At 35.0% G+C, this 18,423-nt stretch overlaps 5 protein-coding genes across 8 annotated transcripts; 3 read left to right on the top strand and 2 right to left on the bottom strand.

Moving 5' to 3' along the window:
• The first annotated feature begins 1,481 nt into the window (after window positions 1-1,481).
• Window positions 1,482-2,850, top strand: LOC105456179 (selenocysteine Se-methyltransferase-like). The gene has a single exon (XM_011700027.1). The coding sequence runs from the start codon at window positions 1,771-1,773 to the stop codon at window positions 2,725-2,727; it is 957 nt and encodes a 318-aa protein (XP_011698329.1). The 5' UTR covers window positions 1,482-1,770; the 3' UTR covers window positions 2,728-2,850.
• Window positions 2,774-7,012, bottom strand: LOC105456180. Of its 3 annotated transcripts, none has more exons than XM_011700028.1 (10): window positions 6,578-7,012; window positions 5,969-6,139; window positions 5,592-5,847; window positions 5,135-5,239; window positions 4,869-5,053; window positions 4,496-4,723; window positions 3,890-3,955; window positions 3,473-3,617; window positions 3,216-3,393; window positions 2,774-3,101 (listed from the first exon to the last, which is right to left on the bottom strand). In XM_011700028.1, the coding sequence occupies exons 1-10, from the start codon at window positions 6,656-6,658 to the stop codon at window positions 2,972-2,974; spliced, it is 1,545 nt and encodes a 514-aa protein (XP_011698330.1). In that variant the 5' UTR covers window positions 6,659-7,012; the 3' UTR covers window positions 2,774-2,971. The 3 variants fall into 3 exon arrangements, with proteins under 3 accessions (XP_011698330.1, XP_011698331.1, XP_011698332.1); XM_011700029.1 differs by having other exon boundaries at window positions 5,969-6,186; window positions 6,578-6,666; XM_011700030.1 differs by lacking the exon at window positions 4,496-4,723.
• An 860-nt stretch (window positions 7,013-7,872) lies between these two features.
• On the top strand, window positions 7,873-9,286 carry LOC105456177 (proteasome maturation protein). Of its 2 annotated transcripts, none has more exons than XM_011700025.1 (5): window positions 7,873-8,111; window positions 8,463-8,563; window positions 8,731-8,791; window positions 8,871-9,046; window positions 9,138-9,286. In XM_011700025.1, the coding sequence occupies exons 1-5, from the start codon at window positions 8,109-8,111 to the stop codon at window positions 9,223-9,225; spliced, it is 429 nt and encodes a 142-aa protein (XP_011698327.1). In that variant the 5' UTR covers window positions 7,873-8,108; the 3' UTR covers window positions 9,226-9,286. The 2 variants fall into 2 exon arrangements, with proteins under 2 accessions (XP_011698327.1, XP_011698326.1); XM_011700024.1 differs by lacking the exon at window positions 7,873-8,111 and adding an exon at window positions 8,199-8,344.
• Window positions 9,287-9,564: 278 nt separating this feature from the next.
• LOC105456178 (homocysteine S-methyltransferase 1-like) lies at window positions 9,565-12,742 on the top strand. The gene is made up of 2 exons (XM_011700026.1): window positions 9,565-11,103; window positions 11,200-12,742. The coding sequence occupies exon 2, from the start codon at window positions 11,319-11,321 to the stop codon at window positions 12,303-12,305; it is 987 nt and encodes a 328-aa protein (XP_011698328.1). The 5' UTR covers window positions 9,565-11,103; window positions 11,200-11,318; the 3' UTR covers window positions 12,306-12,742.
• Window positions 12,743-13,159: 417 nt separating this feature from the next.
• On the bottom strand, window positions 13,160-18,201 carry LOC105456176 (leucine--tRNA ligase, cytoplasmic). The gene is made up of 16 exons (XM_011700023.1): window positions 18,063-18,201; window positions 17,603-17,815; window positions 17,295-17,501; window positions 17,045-17,206; window positions 16,738-16,976; window positions 16,413-16,662; window positions 16,122-16,340; window positions 15,574-16,027; window positions 15,366-15,504; window positions 15,005-15,281; window positions 14,695-14,942; window positions 14,396-14,627; window positions 14,064-14,318; window positions 13,775-13,990; window positions 13,470-13,698; window positions 13,160-13,397 (listed from the first exon to the last, which is right to left on the bottom strand). The coding sequence occupies exons 1-16, from the start codon at window positions 18,063-18,065 to the stop codon at window positions 13,180-13,182; spliced, it is 3,561 nt and encodes a 1,186-aa protein (XP_011698325.1). The 5' UTR covers window positions 18,066-18,201; the 3' UTR covers window positions 13,160-13,179.
• Between the last annotated feature and the right edge of the window lie 222 nt (window positions 18,202-18,423).

Genomic DNA, 18,423 nt, shown 5'->3' with positions numbered 1-18,423 from the left:
TTATTCTGCAGGATATGATGGTTGATCAAAAATAAAGTTTATTTCTGGCATATTAAGATAATAAATCTTATAAATTTCAACAAGTTATATAATTTTTATTTTTGTTAAAAAAGCAATTCACTTAATAATTCATTGCTAAAATAGAGTTATATTTATGAATTGTTATTTTATTTCACGGCCATTTTAGTCTTATTTAATAGGACAGATCTCAATTTCAAACAATATGTATAAATACATAAAAATATAGATATAAAGAAAGGAAAAATGTATGATTAAGCGTTCTAAGAAATAAAATATAAATAACAAAATATGAAATACATGCTGCTATATCAGACATCCGGTATTTCTATCTCACAAAGACATAAAACAGCGAGAATTCTTCATGTAATATTCAACATAAATATTTTTCTCAATTTATTAGAGATTTGAAATCCAATTAGAATCTTATAATGCTTAAAATATAAAGTGTGAAAATTCACGCTATTATTCTTTTTTTATCTATTAATATATCGATTGTTATTTTTAACAACAGAGATTCCGTAATAGAAATAGAGTCCGTAATAAAAATTTTCTATTCTATCCTAAAGGTAATTAGACATAAAAAAATTTTACAAGTCGTAAATCATAGGCCATAAAACCTAAAGCATATCTATCAATCAGAATTGAGCATTCTAGACCATTAATTGTGATTGATCGATGTGCTTATAGCATCATGGTTACGAATAAAATTTTTTTACATGTGTTAGCCTCAATCAATGGTCACCTAGCTGGAAGATATTAATATAAATGCTCATAATTGTCTGGTTTTCTCTCAAATTTTTTGAATGCGAGAAATTTCGTGATAAAATCGTATATATATGTACGCTTTGTCCACAGAGAACTTTTCAAACAGTCTCAATACAGCTAGTATTAATCAATTTTTAAATTACTGATTACCAAATCCTAATTCTTTATTTCTATTTTTAATGCAAATGTTTCGTTGAATACCTCTACAAGTTTTTTTTATTTCGTGCCTCTATATAGCCATTTTGATGCTAATCATCACACACACACATATCGCCGCTCGTCAATTATCGATTAGCAAATACTGGAAACAATATTGATTCGTTACGCTAGTAATAATCATGACTAATGAAATATTTATTAAAATTATTTAAAATCCATTAGATAAAGATTATTATGCAGCGTTATTTCCTTTAATGCTCTTTAATCGTGCAGTGACTATATGCTCAAAATACGTTATCTATTTAGATTGTATTCTGAACTTTGCATCAAATTTGTCTCGCGAGGTCAAACGGTCAATTTAAAAGATAAACTGATTTACTCGGCATATTGGCGGACGATGTCTTATATCAATATTTTTCTGTTTTCGTCTTACATGAATACCTGATAATGAATGCGACGGCGTTGCATCAGCTATCAGATAATGCGCGTGATCTACGACTCATGCGCAATACGCAATCCGGAAGAGGTGACTATTTTGGTCGCGTCAACGACACGCACTTCGATGAAGATTAACTACTTATATCAAAATGTGGACGCGATAACGATAAGTCTTCGCAGACAGTTATCTCCGCGGAGTGTATAAGGTCCGCGCGTTGGACCAGCTTACTTGCAGTATCGACGAGCACATCAAGCGATCGAGATGCAAGTTGTACATTTGTATTCGTCGCAGTAAGATTTTTCAGTGTCGTTATTCGATATCGGTTTTCGACGGTATACGGAGGTATCAAGAAATTAAATTTCTCTGAAAAAAACGAAAAAAACGTCATGTCAGAAATAAAAGTGCTGGACGGTGGTTTCTCCACGCAACTGTCCACCCACGTGGGTGATCAGATCGACGGTGACCCTCTGTGGACCGCACGTTTTCTCATAACGGAACCGAAGGCCGTCTTCGCTACTCACTTGGACTTCTTGCGTGCCGGTGCCGATATCATAGAGACGAACACGTATCAAGCAACCGTCGACGGTTTTGAGAAATATCAGGGCATCACCGAGGAGAAGAGTCTCGAGATTATCCGTAAAGCCGTCGATTACGCTAAAGACGCCGTGGACGTTTACCGTAAGGAGATAGAGGACGACGAGAACGCGACGAACCGAAAGCCACTAATCGCCGGATCTTGCGGCCCTTACGGCGCCTGCTTGCACGACGGCTCGGAGTACACCGGTACGTACTGTGCTAACGTGTCGCGAAAATTTCTGATCGACTGGCACAGGCCTCGCATACGCGCCTTGTTGGAGAAAGGTGTTGACTTATTGGCGATAGAGACGATACCTTGCGTCCGCGAGGCGGAGGCCATAGTCGAGCTACTCAAGGAATTTCCGGATACGCGGGCATGGCTGTCGTTCTCCTGCAGAGACGACGGCAAGAGCCTGGCGGACGGCAGTAGCTTTCAAGAGATTGCCGTGAGATGTTACAAGAACGCGCTGCCTGGACAAATATTAGCGATCGGCGTCAATTGTATCGCACCGCAGTGCGTCACCACCCTGCTGCGAGACATCAACAAGGGCAAGCCGAACGAGCTTGTACCGTTGGTGGTATATCCTAACAGCGGAGAGAAGTACACGGTGTCCGAGGGATGGAAGAAGGAAGGAGAAGCCCCCTCTTTGCACGATTTCATCGACGAATGGCTGGATCTTGGCGTTCGCTATATCGGTGGATGTTGTAGAACATACGCTACAGATGTTAAACGAATAAGAGCTAGAGTGGACCAACGTCGGACGTAGACATGTATGAATTTAATGGTCATTGAGAGAATGACTTCGCATTTGATTTTTGTAATCAATCAATTTATATTAAATGCTTGCGTACAAAATGCAACACGAAATATACATAAAACATTATATATATGAATACTACATCAAAACTTTATTTCTCTCTAAAATAAATATATGTCTCCTAATATATTATACTATATTAGTTTTATTATTTAAAATAATTGGATTAATAGAAACGCGACGCGAGAAGTAATTATAATTTTGGATCTATTTCGTCAGTGATTCTGATGGAATACGGTACGTCGTGTATCGTTGTATTACTACGAAAATGACCACGTCGATTAATAACATCTTTAACTAAATTCTGCTTGTACGTCATCCATCTGAAATAAAAGCCAGAGGGAATAGTGCAAGAGTTTCTATAAATCGATGAAGCCAATCGATTATTAGAATCTAAGAAAATTATAACTAATTATGTTTGATATAATTTATCATACTTTCGATTTAGGAGAAACTTTTCAAATAACTGTTTCCTAGTTGGATATTTTAAGTCCATGAACAGTTTCACACGTCCCCAGATATTGGCGCGGTTGTGCTCGAGCAACCAATATCGCGGGACAAGAAAACATCGTACTGGCGTAATCGCTACAATTCTCCGATGAAGCATTTTCTCTCCTAATTAGATATTGATTTATTACAACGCATTTTTAGGTAGAGGACAAAACAAAATTTTTAACTAATATGCATTTCTCACCTATACCGAAACACGCACCCCGGGAGAAAGTGCATATTTGCATGAATATGGTGCGAACATCACTCGGATAATTTAATTCAGACGTAACAGACGGTTCTCGCATTAATATCGCCGCAATATCAGTAATTTCGTGCCACCCTTTAACCTTGATTTTGTAATATTGATTAATACACGCAAATCAATCAATCAATTGTCCTAAATTATAAGGACAAATAAAATCGAATTTATCAGAACGTGTAATCGTTCCGACAATAATAAGTCTGACTGACGAACTTTAATAATTTCTAGCTAGAACTCAGCTAGTTATTTAGACTATTAATTCAGAGCGCAATAAATCTTTTCGTGGTAACATAATTCAACATAATTTTATTGGTAATAAATTAGTAAAAAGGAGAATAACGAACTGTGAATACTCACGACATCGAAAAGTGTGGTGGTAACGATGCTTACTCGATCAACCTCGTCTTCTGGCTCAACAGATTTCTGCAATAAAAGTAAGATCGGTAAACATACAAATTCTCTCTACTGTATCAATTTTCGATACAATCAGACAGCATAAAGTAACAAATATCTTTGCAATATAACGATTAAAAGAATTGATTTACAATTATGACAAGCAATATAATTCAATCCACAAACAAGTGACTTAATGAGTGAGTTAATAAATAAAATCTTTTGTGCATTTTTATGCGATAAGTGCAATAATGACTAAAAAGATTGTTTTGAGTTACAATTATTGACGAGCAATAATTCAATCCACAAACAAACGACCGTTATAAATAAAATCTTTTGTGCATTTTTATAAGCATTACTGATTGCAAACTGTTTGCCGTATTAAAATTAACGTAGTTATTTAAAACATTTTTTTATAATATTGAAATTAAACACGTGATGCGTGTGATACGAATGCAACAAAACAAGTGCAAGCGTAGAAAAAAAGTGCACGAAGAAAGAGCGTAAATTTTTACTAAAATATCAAACGAACTGTATAGAAAAGGATAAAGCTTTTTTTTAAATTCATACTGAAATGGATTTGTCAAGTTGATTCGATTCAAGCATGTCAGATTTCACAATCTTTCTCGATGCTCTTCCTGGTTGTTTTTGTGGCCCATAAGTTTCGGAATCGTACAATTGATATTGCATTCCATCATAAGGACGCTCGCGAACGAGCATATGCTCAATAAGGCGACATTTACCATTTAAAATAAAATACACGTAATTCACCATGCCTCTTCCATCACCTAACAAAACCTTTTAAATTAATTTATTAGTATTTTACTCTTTTCTATATATGATATATTTTATTGTCAGATTTGTGTCTAATTTCTTAAGAGACCCTCGATCGACAATAATCGAATTAATAAAATAATTATCGCATTGTCAAATTATTATTTACCTCATTAGGCTTAAAGTCTTTCAATTTGCTCAAAATACAACACTCTCGTACCGTCTCTTCGTCCCATAATTTGAAATAATTGAAATGAACTAACGCATCACGGAGAACATCCCACTTCTTTGTCAAACTACCGCGCAAGACATTATCAAAATCATTCTGAGAAATCAGAAGCAAATCGACCGGCGCTAAATAGTTTTCATTAAAAAGAGGTAGTATAAATTCCGATGAAAGACATTAGCATATTATTCGTTTTCGTTTCTACTAACTGTTAGTGACTATCGTTGCCGTTCTGGGTATCCTGTGCAATAACGCAATTTCGCCAAACATATCGCCTGGCTGCATGGTCCCCATATCTACAACTTTTTCCTCTCCTAGCAGAAAATAAGTCTTCACATTAAGCTACATAATTTTTCCCTCGGAAAATAATCCTCTTCCTTTTGGAAATAATCCTCTTTCAAATTGTATTAAAAAGTACATTTGTTAAAAAATGATGACGTAATCAGTCAAGTTAATGAGAACAAATCAATACAATATTCATCACTCAACAATTATTACAATACTAAATGGAAAACGCTAAATACTTGTATTATCTTATGTAGAGCGAATCGTTCTTCGCACAATATTCAAAATAAAAAAAAATTCTTCCCAATTTGTTAGAGATTCTCGATAGAATCTCTTTGTGTTGAAGATTCTATGAAAATTTGTGCCACTATTTTTCCTCACCTGTTAATTCGTCAATCGCTACCTTTGACAGACTGACCTCGCCATTCATAATAAAATAAAGATTTTCCGCTTTACGACCTTGACGAACAATCCCCCGCCCAGCCGATAAGTATTGATAAAAGCACACAGCTGCCAGATTTTTTCTCAACTGCTCCGGATGCTTCATGAATCCGCGAAACTTCGTGATAAGATCGTATATGTATGCTTTGTCCTCGGAAGATCTTTCAATCGGTTTCACTAACAATATCGATCGATCCTTTAATCAGCGATATATTTTACACGTTAAACTCTGATTCTTTAGTTCTAATTATCTATAGTTTTTGACACAAGTTATATATTTTTTAACGCAAGTATTGCACATATGCCTCGTCGAATACCTTTAATGTAAGCAACTTCTTTTCTACTTTTCTCTCTTGAGTCATTCTAATATTAATCGTCACATCGTCGCTAATTTCCTCGACTATCGGTTTCTCCGTTATCCATTCCATATATTCCAAAACGCGCCGCACGGCCGACCGAAATAAATAACGACCTTTTAATTTATCGGGCTAAATAAAAATTATTACATTTCCATCGTGTCTCTCAATTTCACCGTCTTTAATTAATTATAATATATAATTATGAATGATTTTAAATCTCATAAATAAGAATAAGTATTTCTTTATTGTATAGACTATGACAATCACAGAACTATCGAATTATAAACTAAATTATAATCGCGATACCATTTTTCACAGTTAATCAGAATTATCTGCATTTTGCTTAAAGAAACAAGCAAAGTATTTGTAAATATAAATTTATTGTTGTATATTATGAATAATTCTCCTGCATACAATTAAAAGATCTACAATATATTGATTAAATAAATCTTTTAATTCTTTGCAATAAAGAAATTCAAATTTGTATTGTTTCATAGTGTGTACATTTAAAGAAAAATGATATAAAATCATCTTTCGAAACGTCGTCGCAATGACTATTTTTCTTACGCTAATCAGAGTCTTCCTCGGTATTATTTTAAATGCGAGCGATTGACGTAAAGAACTTCTTCTTGCTTTGTACAGGGACATCTCGATAGAAAAATAAGAAATTTATCGTCTACAAATTTGTAATACTAAGCCCTTATTTTTGTAAGTACGAGAGGTATTGGAAACTGTCGCAAACTGACGTTAGGTGAGTGAATTGTTTGGTCGATCGCTGGTATCGAAGAAATAATCGTAAAATTATGGCGCCAACATGGTCGCCAATATAAATCTGATGCATTCAGAAATTTATAAAAGTACTAAAAATCTATTATTAATTCATGTTATATATATATATAAAGTTTTAGTGCTGTCGATACATTTCGCAACGTATCACTGTTGTATGAAAATTTGTATCATAAATATACTACAAAATATCTGTATTCGCTCCACGACAATGAATAAAATTTTTTAATCTATGGTTCATATGCACATAATAATATAATATAATATAATATAAATACTTCATAAAAAGTAAAATAAGATTAATTAATTATATAATATTTATCAAACAGCTGTTTTACAATATCCATAAAAAGTGAAATAAGATTAAATTAATATTCATCAAATAGCTGTTATAATATATTACAATTATCTAATTATACTACATAATTATGTATAGTATATTAATTATTAAAATTTTTTTATCTGTTTTTCATATATATCGTTTAACATATTTGTCTATATCGAATCGAATAATAGCGGAGAAGAAGAATAATAATAATAACCTAAAACCGAAACAGAATTATATATCTAAGAACGTAGCAAATTGTTTTTTATTGACCTGTAACATTCTCGATTAACTCGATACTGGCGAACGTATAAGCAAAACAAGATGATACACATATTTATACAGAAATATCACGCGACATGCAAATATAAGCATGTGCGTATGTACAATGTGTATCATTTTCGCAGACAAGCGATCCCGATTCTCCGAAAGTATCCGCGAGAAATAATAATTATTGAATAACAGACACGGTTGTCAAATAACAAAACGAATCATATCCATATATAATCCTACCTTAAATTGTCACAATTAGACGTTAATTCCTATAAGGCGCGTTCAGGTAGCACAGGTAGCATCACTAGCATCAAGCGTGAGAGCGGCCACGCCGGCTCTTTGGATGGGGACCGGCGATCTCCTTCACTACACTAGCGCCCCACGTTTTCAAAAAAGGAACTACGTACCACATCTATCTTATAACATTGTCGATCAAATCATAGCACGAGAACGTGGTTCGTGTCCGTGCTACACCCCACTCTTCGAGATCGACTGCTGGGGCTTTATTCTCGAAAAATTGCGCAAGTTTCGTTGAGATTTGATGAGTTCACGAACGCCGTGACACGACGAGATTCGGAGATTCTTAACCTAACCTAACCTGTTTCTAAATTCTACATTACACTTTCGTCAATTACCAACGCGTCGTCGTTCCCGAGTCGTTTTGACGCGCTTTCTTGTCTTGTGTGATTCCCGTTGTGATATCAAGGCGACAAAATGGTAATAATCGACGGTATTCTTTTCGACGACATATCGCACGCACTTGCGCTATCAATTTTAAGACAATCTCGTACGAGATTCATTACACATGGATAGGTTATGTTAACAATGACAGTCGATTTTGACTGTCTATAGTTTACTAATGATTTTTCTTGTATAATAGATTGTTAATGTCAGTTAATAATCGTACAATAATCTTAAAAAATAATAACTTGTACTTGTGTTTTGCGAAAGTAATTGTATGCAGCTTTCAAGCTAATTCTTATTTATCACTGCTTGGTGCAAAACAGTGATAGAAAACTGAACTTGACACACAATGTTTCATCTCCATTGCAATTGTTACAATTTTAGAGTTTTGGTTTGCCGTCAATCATCCCCAAGCCTGCTGTACCCGAGCAATTTGACATTAAGAATGGAACCAACTACGGCGTACCCAATCCGATGGTGTCGGGGTATGAAAATTTAATTAAACTCGAAAAACTTAAGTCACAAAAATTAGCTAACATAGCATTAGAATAATTAATTTAGTATGAGAGAATTTGCTTTCGCCATTGTATAAATCTTTAAGATTATATGGTTCAATTTCTTTTAATACAATTTTTAATTCTTGTTTATTTAGCCTGTCAGCAACCCGACAGAGCGTTGGTTACGCACATCCCTTGGAAGCATCAGAGAGAAATGTAAGATTTATTGTGTATTCTAATAAAGACAAACAGTTTTAAAACAGTAAATTTAAAACAGTGATTGCATTTGTTTCAGTATCAAAAAAATCAAGATCGCATGGATATGATATTGCTTAGAAATACGCAAGGGTTGCATGCACCATTGCGCCTAGCGATGGAATTGAAGGCCACTGAGAAGGTTGGAAGACTTCCATTTTTATCATCGTCTAATGTGATGCGAGAAGTTTTGCTTGGGCGAGACCAAGATATAGGGTATTTATAACGATTATCACTGACAGATCGACCTAATTCTAATATATATTCGACAATTTTTATATATTTGTCTCTATATTGTTATTTACAGATTTGAAGATATTTTCAATACATCCGAATTCAGAGAACAGATGGGACAGCCACATGCCGTCACAGAAAATCACCTTGGAATATTGTAAAGTATAAGCTTGCAAAAATTTCGTCTTAATAAAAATAAAAAATTTATATAGACTTATTAAATATTAATAAATTAATTCTGTAAAATTTTTATAAGTTAAATATATTATAGTTTTTCTTTCAAGCGATATTTCAGTAACCGAGATTCAAATATCAAGGGTAAAAAAATTTAATTTAATATTCTGCACCCGATAAAGATAGTATCGCTATATTTAATTAAGAAAAGCAATTTCTCGTAAATATAAAAATGTTACAAAAGTTTTTTCCACGTATATATTTTATTATTGGCTACTGCCAACCTTCAGTTAACAAAGGATTGAAGGAGTATGTGTCTTGGTTCTCGGTACTTGTAACAATTTGATATCTTTTACTCAAGTTATTAACTCTGATTTAGCGTATAGTATCATTGTAGCAGTATCTCTATCTTCTTTTTTATCACTTACAATCCTCTAGACTGGCACTGATTCAGCTAGTATAATCAATCATCGAATTTAGAATAAATACAAATCGTGTATGTTTGCTCAGAAAACATTTAAATGTGAGTAAAAAAATCGATAGTTTCATCAGAAATTATTGATTTCAAAAACATACAATTTATAGCGGTCTCCCGACTACTCTTGTATGCAACCAATTGCTTTATCAATATTTGGTTATACAATTTTAAACTTAATAATATTTATATTATAATAACATTTCACTTATTTAAAGCTTTTCAAAACTTATACTTTTTTGCTAAATATTTTTATTTAATTTTTAATTGTGTTTTGCTTGCATAAAAAATTTTAGCAGCAGTCAAGGGTTTTCTTTTTGTAAAAAGAAATACTCTTGTAATGCATTCTTGGAATCATTTCATACAATTGTTATTTATCAAACCTACAACCTACCTTCGAGTATATATTGATAAACTTAAAACAAATATTCGTAAAGAAATTGCTGCATCGTAGTTGAAGAAATCATTGCAATCATCATGTTGCAAGATCTCGTGAGTGACTCAAGAGAGAGGGATTGCAAAAGTGCATGCACTCAGGAGAGTCATTTGAAGAATGTTATTTTCGAGACATAGATAACGGTTATCAAGCGACGCGACAGCGTTATAACGTCGAGTACATAAAAAAAGGGTAAAGTAATTTACAAATGGCATATTATATTTTTATAGTTTGACGTAATTAATTGAATGAAGTTTCTAAGTTTTTAGTTTATCCTTTTAAACTTTTTCGGTTCTTTGGCACATCGTGTACCGTTTTATTTCGAATATAACGAATGTACACTACCTATGTTTAGCCACAAAGATCGGTCATGATGTATCATTTTATCCTTGTTATTTACTGAATGTTAAATAATAAAATGATATACGTTATGCGCATCATGTATAAAACAGAATGCACCCATAGACTACGTTCGAGCGCGTTATCTGCTGTTGTGTCACTATATCTTTATCGTTCGTTGACGTAAAACAAGGGGTGCATGTTCCGTTTTACATATGAAGCTCATGCATCATTTATCTTTGTTTTTAACATTCGGTGAACAACAATAATAAATATGATGCAACATATGCGTCATGCATGAAACGTAATACATCCAAGGATATAAGTGGGTAGTCTTATGGGTCTGCGGGTTGTGGTTGCAATAGCACTATCGAGGCAATAATAAGGCTGCGTGCGTCGGAGCTTTATTAATTATTGCCTTCCACGCCGGTATCCAAGATGGCCGCAACGAAGAAGCAGAAGAATTAACGTTCGATTCGATTTAAAATAATATCCTTCGTGCCTTCATATTGTTTATTCGCGAGTGACAAATCTTAATAATTTGTTGTTCTTTCTGAGCAAGTCAAATACTTTCTGTGACACAAGAGGCAAGAAAAAACAATTCGCTCTGCCAAGGTTAGTGCTAAGAAACCCCACTGTATGTACATGCGATTTTGATGATCGGTCGAAATTAATCAGAGAGAATTTCAAAGTGGAACAAATCCTCCGCAGGACGAGAATGAAAGAAGCCTCCTTCTAAAATCGTGCAAATCCAATCCAAGTGACACGTGTGGATATCAAGTGGATCTGTGACGTCCGTTCGCTACTCTTAATACTCCGTATCAACAATCATGCTGGTAGAACATCGGCAGAACGTCCCGAAGGTCCTGGACGGCGGCTTCTCCGGGCAACTGTCGCGGCACGTGAGCACGAAGATCGACAACGATCCGCTGTGGACGGCGCGGTTCCTCCAGACTAACGCCGCCGCCGTATACGACACGCACATGGACTTCCTGCGCGCCGGTGCCGACATCATCGAGACTAACACCTACCAAGCGTCCGTGCCCGGTATGATGAAGTATCTGAATGTAAGCGAACGCGAGAGCTTGGACTTGTTCGACAAGTCCGTACGCCTGGCGAGGGGAGCCGTGGACGACCACGTCCGGGAGAAGCGCATCCCCGTCGAGTCGAGACCCATGGTCGCCGGATCGTGCGGTCCTTACGGCGCTTACCTGCACGACGCGTCCGAATACACCGGTTTCTACGGGAAGAGCATGTCCCGGCGAGAGCTGATCGACTGGCACAGACCGCGCGTCAAGGCGCTGCTGGACGCCGGTGTCGATCTGCTGGCCTTCGAGACCATACCCTGCGTCGAGGAAGCGGAGGCCTTTCTGGAGCTGCTGAAGGAGTACCCGCACGCCCGTGCCTGGCTCTCGTTTTCGTGCCGGGACAATCAGTCGATATCGGACGGCGGCGTGTTTCAGAGCACGGCCGTGCGCTGCTACCGCGCCTTGCCGTCGCAGATCGTCGCGGTCGGCGTGAACTGCATCGACCCGAAGCACGTGACTCCTCTGTTGAAGGGTATCAACGTCGAGGGCGCGTCGTCGGGGCAGGATTTCATTCCCCTGGTGGTGTATCCCAACAGAGGTGGCAGCTTGTCTGCGAGCGGCGAGTGGATCGCGGTCCAGGATGATCATTCCCTGAATCTGCCCATATCGGAATGGTTGAACCTGGGGGTTCGTTATATCGGCGGCTGCTGCAAGATCTTCGCGGAGGACATTGAGCTGATTCGAGCAGAAGTAAATCGGCATATCACGCCAGAGATTCTGGGAAAATAATTCTACTTACGGCGTCTATAAATGCCAGCGATCTGCGAAAATTTTACAGATATCAACACTTATGCGCTGTGATTAAAATTATTAAAGATAAACTACTAATTTTTATTTTTTATCTTGTCAATTAATTGTTCAAGATAAATACTTTTATTGCTGAAGGAGTACTCGCATGCCCGTGCCTAGCTCTCGTTTTCGTGCCAAGACGATCAGTTTAAATGATTTGAACAAAATGATTTGAGGAGTGATTACTGCAATATATACGACCTATAGATAACGACACATTTGTCAGTAATTGTTCATAAAATTGCGCAAGTTAATATTGTTCGAGATCAGTATATTATTTTTTGAAAGATTTATTAATTTTTATATTAGAATTTTCACAACGTATTTCTATTAAATGATAAAAAGCAATAAAAAAAATAAAATATTTTTATGTCGTGTATTATACAAAATGCGTATATTCTTTATCTATTCCCAGAAATGTATGTTTGTATTTATATAACACATCTCTTTTAATTAGAACAAAACAAATATTTAAAGTCTTGATACGCGAGCAAGATCGATAACAATTTTTTACAGCAGTATATAATGTTTATTTAAGAATTTTAAAACATAGACATTAAATACTCGGGAAAATAACTTAAAATATCAACTAAATAGAAATAGTGACATGTGCATAAATAAAATTATGAACTTGGAGTTAGAAGACTTCTCACCTAAGTATTTAAGAATTAAAGAGATAAATCATATTCTTAATAAACGCTGACATTTGCTGTTTTATGAAATATAATCTCTAAATTTCTTAATATTTTTAAAAATTATTTTATACTTATTTAATAGTAGTAAAATATTTCATCGCTTGGATCAAATCGACTGTTTATTTTTCCAGAGATTTATCGATATATATTAAATATTTCCCTATTGGATACGTGCAATCTGCAATGCTGACTTCGACGCTTTCTGTTTCTGTATTTACATTAAATACAGAATCTGATGGAATCTCAATTTTTCCATTTAAAATGTTTCTTGCTACTGGTTTAATTCTAGGTCCCAGATTCGGATCGTCATACCGATATAACACGATTGAAGCAGGATCTGAACAAAATGTATATTAATAGATTCTGCATTATAAACTAGTTCACTAATTGTACAGAATTTTTTAAATACCTTTTATGTGTGCACGATTCTGTTTTACGACATGGGACGCAATATCTGCAGCTGTTACGGTTGAAATTTTCATAGGCAGTTCAAGTAAATTGCTACAACATTGCGGATTAACAAGACATATTGAAACTACGGGCTTTGAAGAAAAGTTCATGTAGGGAGCACCTGGACAGCATTCTTCTTTCGTCTTTTCTGGAGCTTCGTCCGTATATTTAATGATAATATCATCAAGCTGGGTAATAAATAAAAATATGGTAGATATACGTTGATACATAGATAAGACGAAAATTAATATAATTTTTGCTTACGCCTAATGTACTTTGGAGATACTCTTTGTTGTTCTCGAGTACATCGAATTCGTTAAAATCAAGAGTCAAATTCAGCGCACTGAGACCAACAGTCTCCACCTTCTCCTTCACAAGCTGCACGAAAGGCATTACTCTTTTCATATATTTTTTCAACTCTGCTTTGCCGGCGAACGTTGTGGAGAGTGCTTTATTGTCTGGTAACTTATTTCCATTTTTCTATAGAGTAGTAAAAATATTAACACACGAGAAATATTATGTTACACATACATAAATTATCGCTATGACTTACAGAGTACATTTCTCTCATCGTCGTAAGAATGACACTTTGCCAAGGAGGATAAGTCTTAGCTACCCAGATAATCCCTTGCCTAGGTTTCTCTACACTGGCAGTGTCGTCCTTTGCCTTAGACTTTTTCGGTGTCATGTAATTTTTTAGAAGAATTCTGAATGTATGAGCAGCATCCATTAGATACTGAGATGATTTTATTAAAATTTCGTTTATTTCTCCTACCGCAGGCCATCTTGCATTTGATATACTGCCATGCTAATAAACCACATTGATGAATTAAAAAAGATAATCTAATAATGTACAAACATTATGCTTCAGTGCGTAAAACTTACCTTCTTAAGTAAATCTCCCCATATATATTCGCAAATATGTGGACAAATGGGAGCTAAAAGAATCACTTGAATCTCTATGTACTTCTTAATTAGATTCAAATTAATCATTGGACTTAATTGCAAATATTTATCTCTAGCAGTTTGAAGTTCGTAAAATCCCGTCCTCAATGCTTCCTTGTAAAGCATCTTCGAATAATTTTCGCCAGTTTCTCGTATTTTCAAATTTATTTCGCTGCATCAAATAAATATTATTTCAGTTCTATAGTAATGATTTTAAAAAATAAAAAAAGTAGAAGTACCTTTGAAAGACATTATCGTGAAAGTCTTGCAGCTTATTGTAACGATACTGATATTTCGTATTCAGTACATCTTTGACCCATTCTATAAAGGTATACAGTCTAAGAATTCCCGCGTCGGCTGAGCTTTCAATGAAATTAGCGTCCTCTATCGAATCACCAGAATCAGCGAGACAGAGACGCGTTCCGTCAGCCGAGAATTTTTCTACAGCTTCGGCAAGCGTTAAGAAGTTGCCCTCTGACTTAGACATCTGTTTGTTGAAACAACAATTAAAATTTTACGTAACAAACATGTTATGCAATTTCGTGCTACCTTTGCCGAGTTGAGAAGCAGATGACCATTTGCTCTTATTCCTCGCGGCCACAATTCAGGTTGGTTTGGCCATATGGCTGTATGATTATAAAGGAAATATGTAAGATGATTTTGTATCAGATCCTTTCCTGATACTCTCAAATCCACAGGATACCAATACTGAAATTCATGCCTCATACTATCTAGAACTGCTCTCTTTATATTTATTTTATGCAAAGGCAGTTTAGCGTCTTTGAAGAAAATATAATCCCATACTTCCGGAGTCATATCACAAGCCCTAATGGAAACGGTTAGATATTAATAATCACCATAGATAAAACAATATAACATCAATTTTAAATATCATCTTAATCTTATTTACTTTATTCCATATGCATTAGGTACATCTCCCTTAAAAGTTCCTCCTTGCAAAAAATGCGCTATTGTATAATAAGCCATGTAAATAGTAGAATCTGACAGAGATTCTATCAACCAACTTTCGTCCCATGGTAATTTAGTGCCTAAAAATATAAGAATTAAGATATTTCCAAGAATAAATATTTCTCTTTCGTATTAATATATTTATTTACCAAGTCCATACGTCCTGGAACATGCGTGCTCATGTAACCAGTCAAAACTGGCCAGGAAATTCTTTCTAACTTCGTCGTGAAAAGTATCGAGATTCTTTAATGCCTCAAGAGTCTCCCTCTTCCAATTTTCTTCACCATAATCCAAATACCATTGATTACATAAAGCCACTACGCATTCATCATTTGATCTTGAAATGATAGTTTTTTCTGGTTCATAATAAATCACTGCTTCGCCGCTGTCAATCATCTCTTTCTGAACTAATTTCTTTATATCTTGTATCTTTTTCCCCTTATATGGACCTATTAATAGTACACCATCGTAAAATCCTTTCAGATATGCTATTTCCTTTGCTTCTGCGAGTTTAACTTTATCATTTTGAGATTGAATCTTCAACTGATCATATAATGTCACTGCTACTAAATTGCCAAGTTCTGGAACTTCGATGATCGGGATCTAATACATTAGAATATGAAAGATTCATGATTCTTACCAATCGCTCATAATTATGTTTTATATATATTATATATATTTTATAGAATCTACCCACTGGATCATATGGCAACACCATCTCATCGGCGATTCTATATTTTTCTCGAAGTGGCTGTTTCTTTTTCAGATCCACCAATGCGGCATAATCGTCGGGAGAATCACTAGGAACGGAAGTTACAATACCAGTGCCCTTATCTTCTTTTATCGTCAACATAGGCAATGCATAAATCACCTTATTAGATGTCAGAGGTGCTTCCAATTCGAGTCCCAACAAGTCCTACAAAAGCGTGTCTTATGTAAAAATCTTGAAAATATAACTAATAATCGGTGATGAGCAAATATATAGTACTTTGCCCGTGAGTCTTTGAATAATGTCTATTTTTCCCTCTTCTTTGAAGAAACCTTGATAAGACATATTTCTGGCCGCACGTTCTGTAGAAATATATACATCCCCGCATGCTAAAGTATACGCTATGTAGTTCATGTCTGGATGAATCCAACAATTTGTTTGACCGTACATTGTCTCCGGTCTCAAAGTTGCAGCTACGAGATAAACTGGTTTATAACCTTTATGAACTTTATTCTTGCAAGGTAGCATCCTGCAATCATATTATTTATTTTACGAATTAGAAAACGTCAATAAATTGTAGAATAATATAATCCAAAAGTCTTACTTTATTTTCTCAGGACATCGAACTTTCATTTTAATCAATGTATATTCCTGTGGTCCAGCACCTTCACCAGTGGATCTATCATGATCCATGCAAGGTTGACCGTCTTTTGGTGAATAAATAGTGTATCTCTTTCCATACTTGATTTTTTTCCGTGATTTCAAATGATAGAATTGCCAGCGTACAAAAGAGTCATAAAACGGATTTGCATCTGTCGTAATAAATGTTCTTCGCCAATCCACCTAAAGTTTTTAAAAATTGGGTATATAAAATTGAGAAGATTACGTAAAAATTTTTATGTTTTACTTACATGAAGACCGATAGATTTTAAGTCTTGTACAGCAAGTGGTGGAAAGTAATCCAACCAATATGCAGCGTCAGTAAAATTCTTGATTTCCTCATCTTGCAAGCCAAGAGATTGCATAATTTGCCACTGATGTTTAGCTGCGCCAGCCTTAGCAACTGCCTTACTCTGAAACATCAATTAACATCAATCAATTTTCGATTTCTTTAAAATATATGTTGTATCATTATAATGAAAATTATTAGAATATTTTTACCTTCTTTCCTTTGCTCTTATCCTTTAGTACATTATCCTCTTTTTCTTCCACTATCTCCATTTCTTCAGGAAACTTAGGTGGATAACCATATGTTGCCATATCTCTTCTTAATTTATCAGCGCATGCTTTAATAGGCATACCCGTGCAGTGAAATCCAAAGGGGAAGAGCACTTTCTTTCCCAAAAGGCGATTGTATCTGGTAGCAAACTGTTACACATATTTGTTAGTTTATTGCATATGTTTAAGATATTTAAGACATATAAGATTGTTAGAAAATGTATACAATTTGAGAAATTTTGGATATATACCTCACACTTTGATAATGAGAACGCATGACCGAGATGAAGACGTCCATTCATGTAAGGATATGGAAAAGTTGCCAAAAACTTTTCATCTGGTGAGCTTTTATCTTGAGATGGTGCATCCACTTCGTGTATCTTTACGGAGTCCCATTTCGCTTGTATGTTTTTCTCAATTTCTTGAAGATACTCAACTTTAAAGGTGCCCTTCCTTTCAGTTGCCTATTACAAAAGATATTTTTTTCATAATAATCGATACGAAATAATATATTTTATAATGATAAATCGATATTGTATAGGCAGACAATATAAGGATAATGTAATTGTTCTAATTGCATTTGCGGCAAATGAAAATTATGATATAGAGTTCGATAAGGTTAAGATGCATGAAGGTCTACATATCCTACTTTATGCTCACATATATGACAAAAACAGCAAAATTCTATATTCAATAAACACATGTACTTACCATCTTAATTGTGTTTATTGCAAGCAGCAATAATCATAAATATTTGTCAATTGTACGAAATGTTACAGCACGTGGAACGATGGAACGTGGTACTGCTACCATGCACACGACATACACAGATACAGACCGCGCTCACACATATACATACAAATCATTTATATGAATGATTACGTATATATGATGATGAAACACAGGTGTTGCAGTTTGACAAACATATGGTCTGTCCTTTTTACCTAATTTGTTACAATTCGTGCACTTAAAATGAGATAATATTATAATAATGCCTTGGAAAGAAGAACAAACGCTCAATGCAGACTCAGAGCTGATTAAAAAAAAAAAACAAGCATATAAATATTTGATT

Source organism: Wasmannia auropunctata, unplaced genomic scaffold (assembly GCF_000956235.1).
Source record: "Wasmannia auropunctata unplaced genomic scaffold, wasmannia.A_1.0 LD335737.1, whole genome shotgun sequence".
Lineage (NCBI taxonomy): Eukaryota > Metazoa > Arthropoda > Insecta > Hymenoptera > Formicidae > Wasmannia > Wasmannia auropunctata.
The sequence above is the reverse complement of the archived record's forward strand: the minus strand, read 5'-3'. Positions and strand labels throughout refer to the sequence as shown.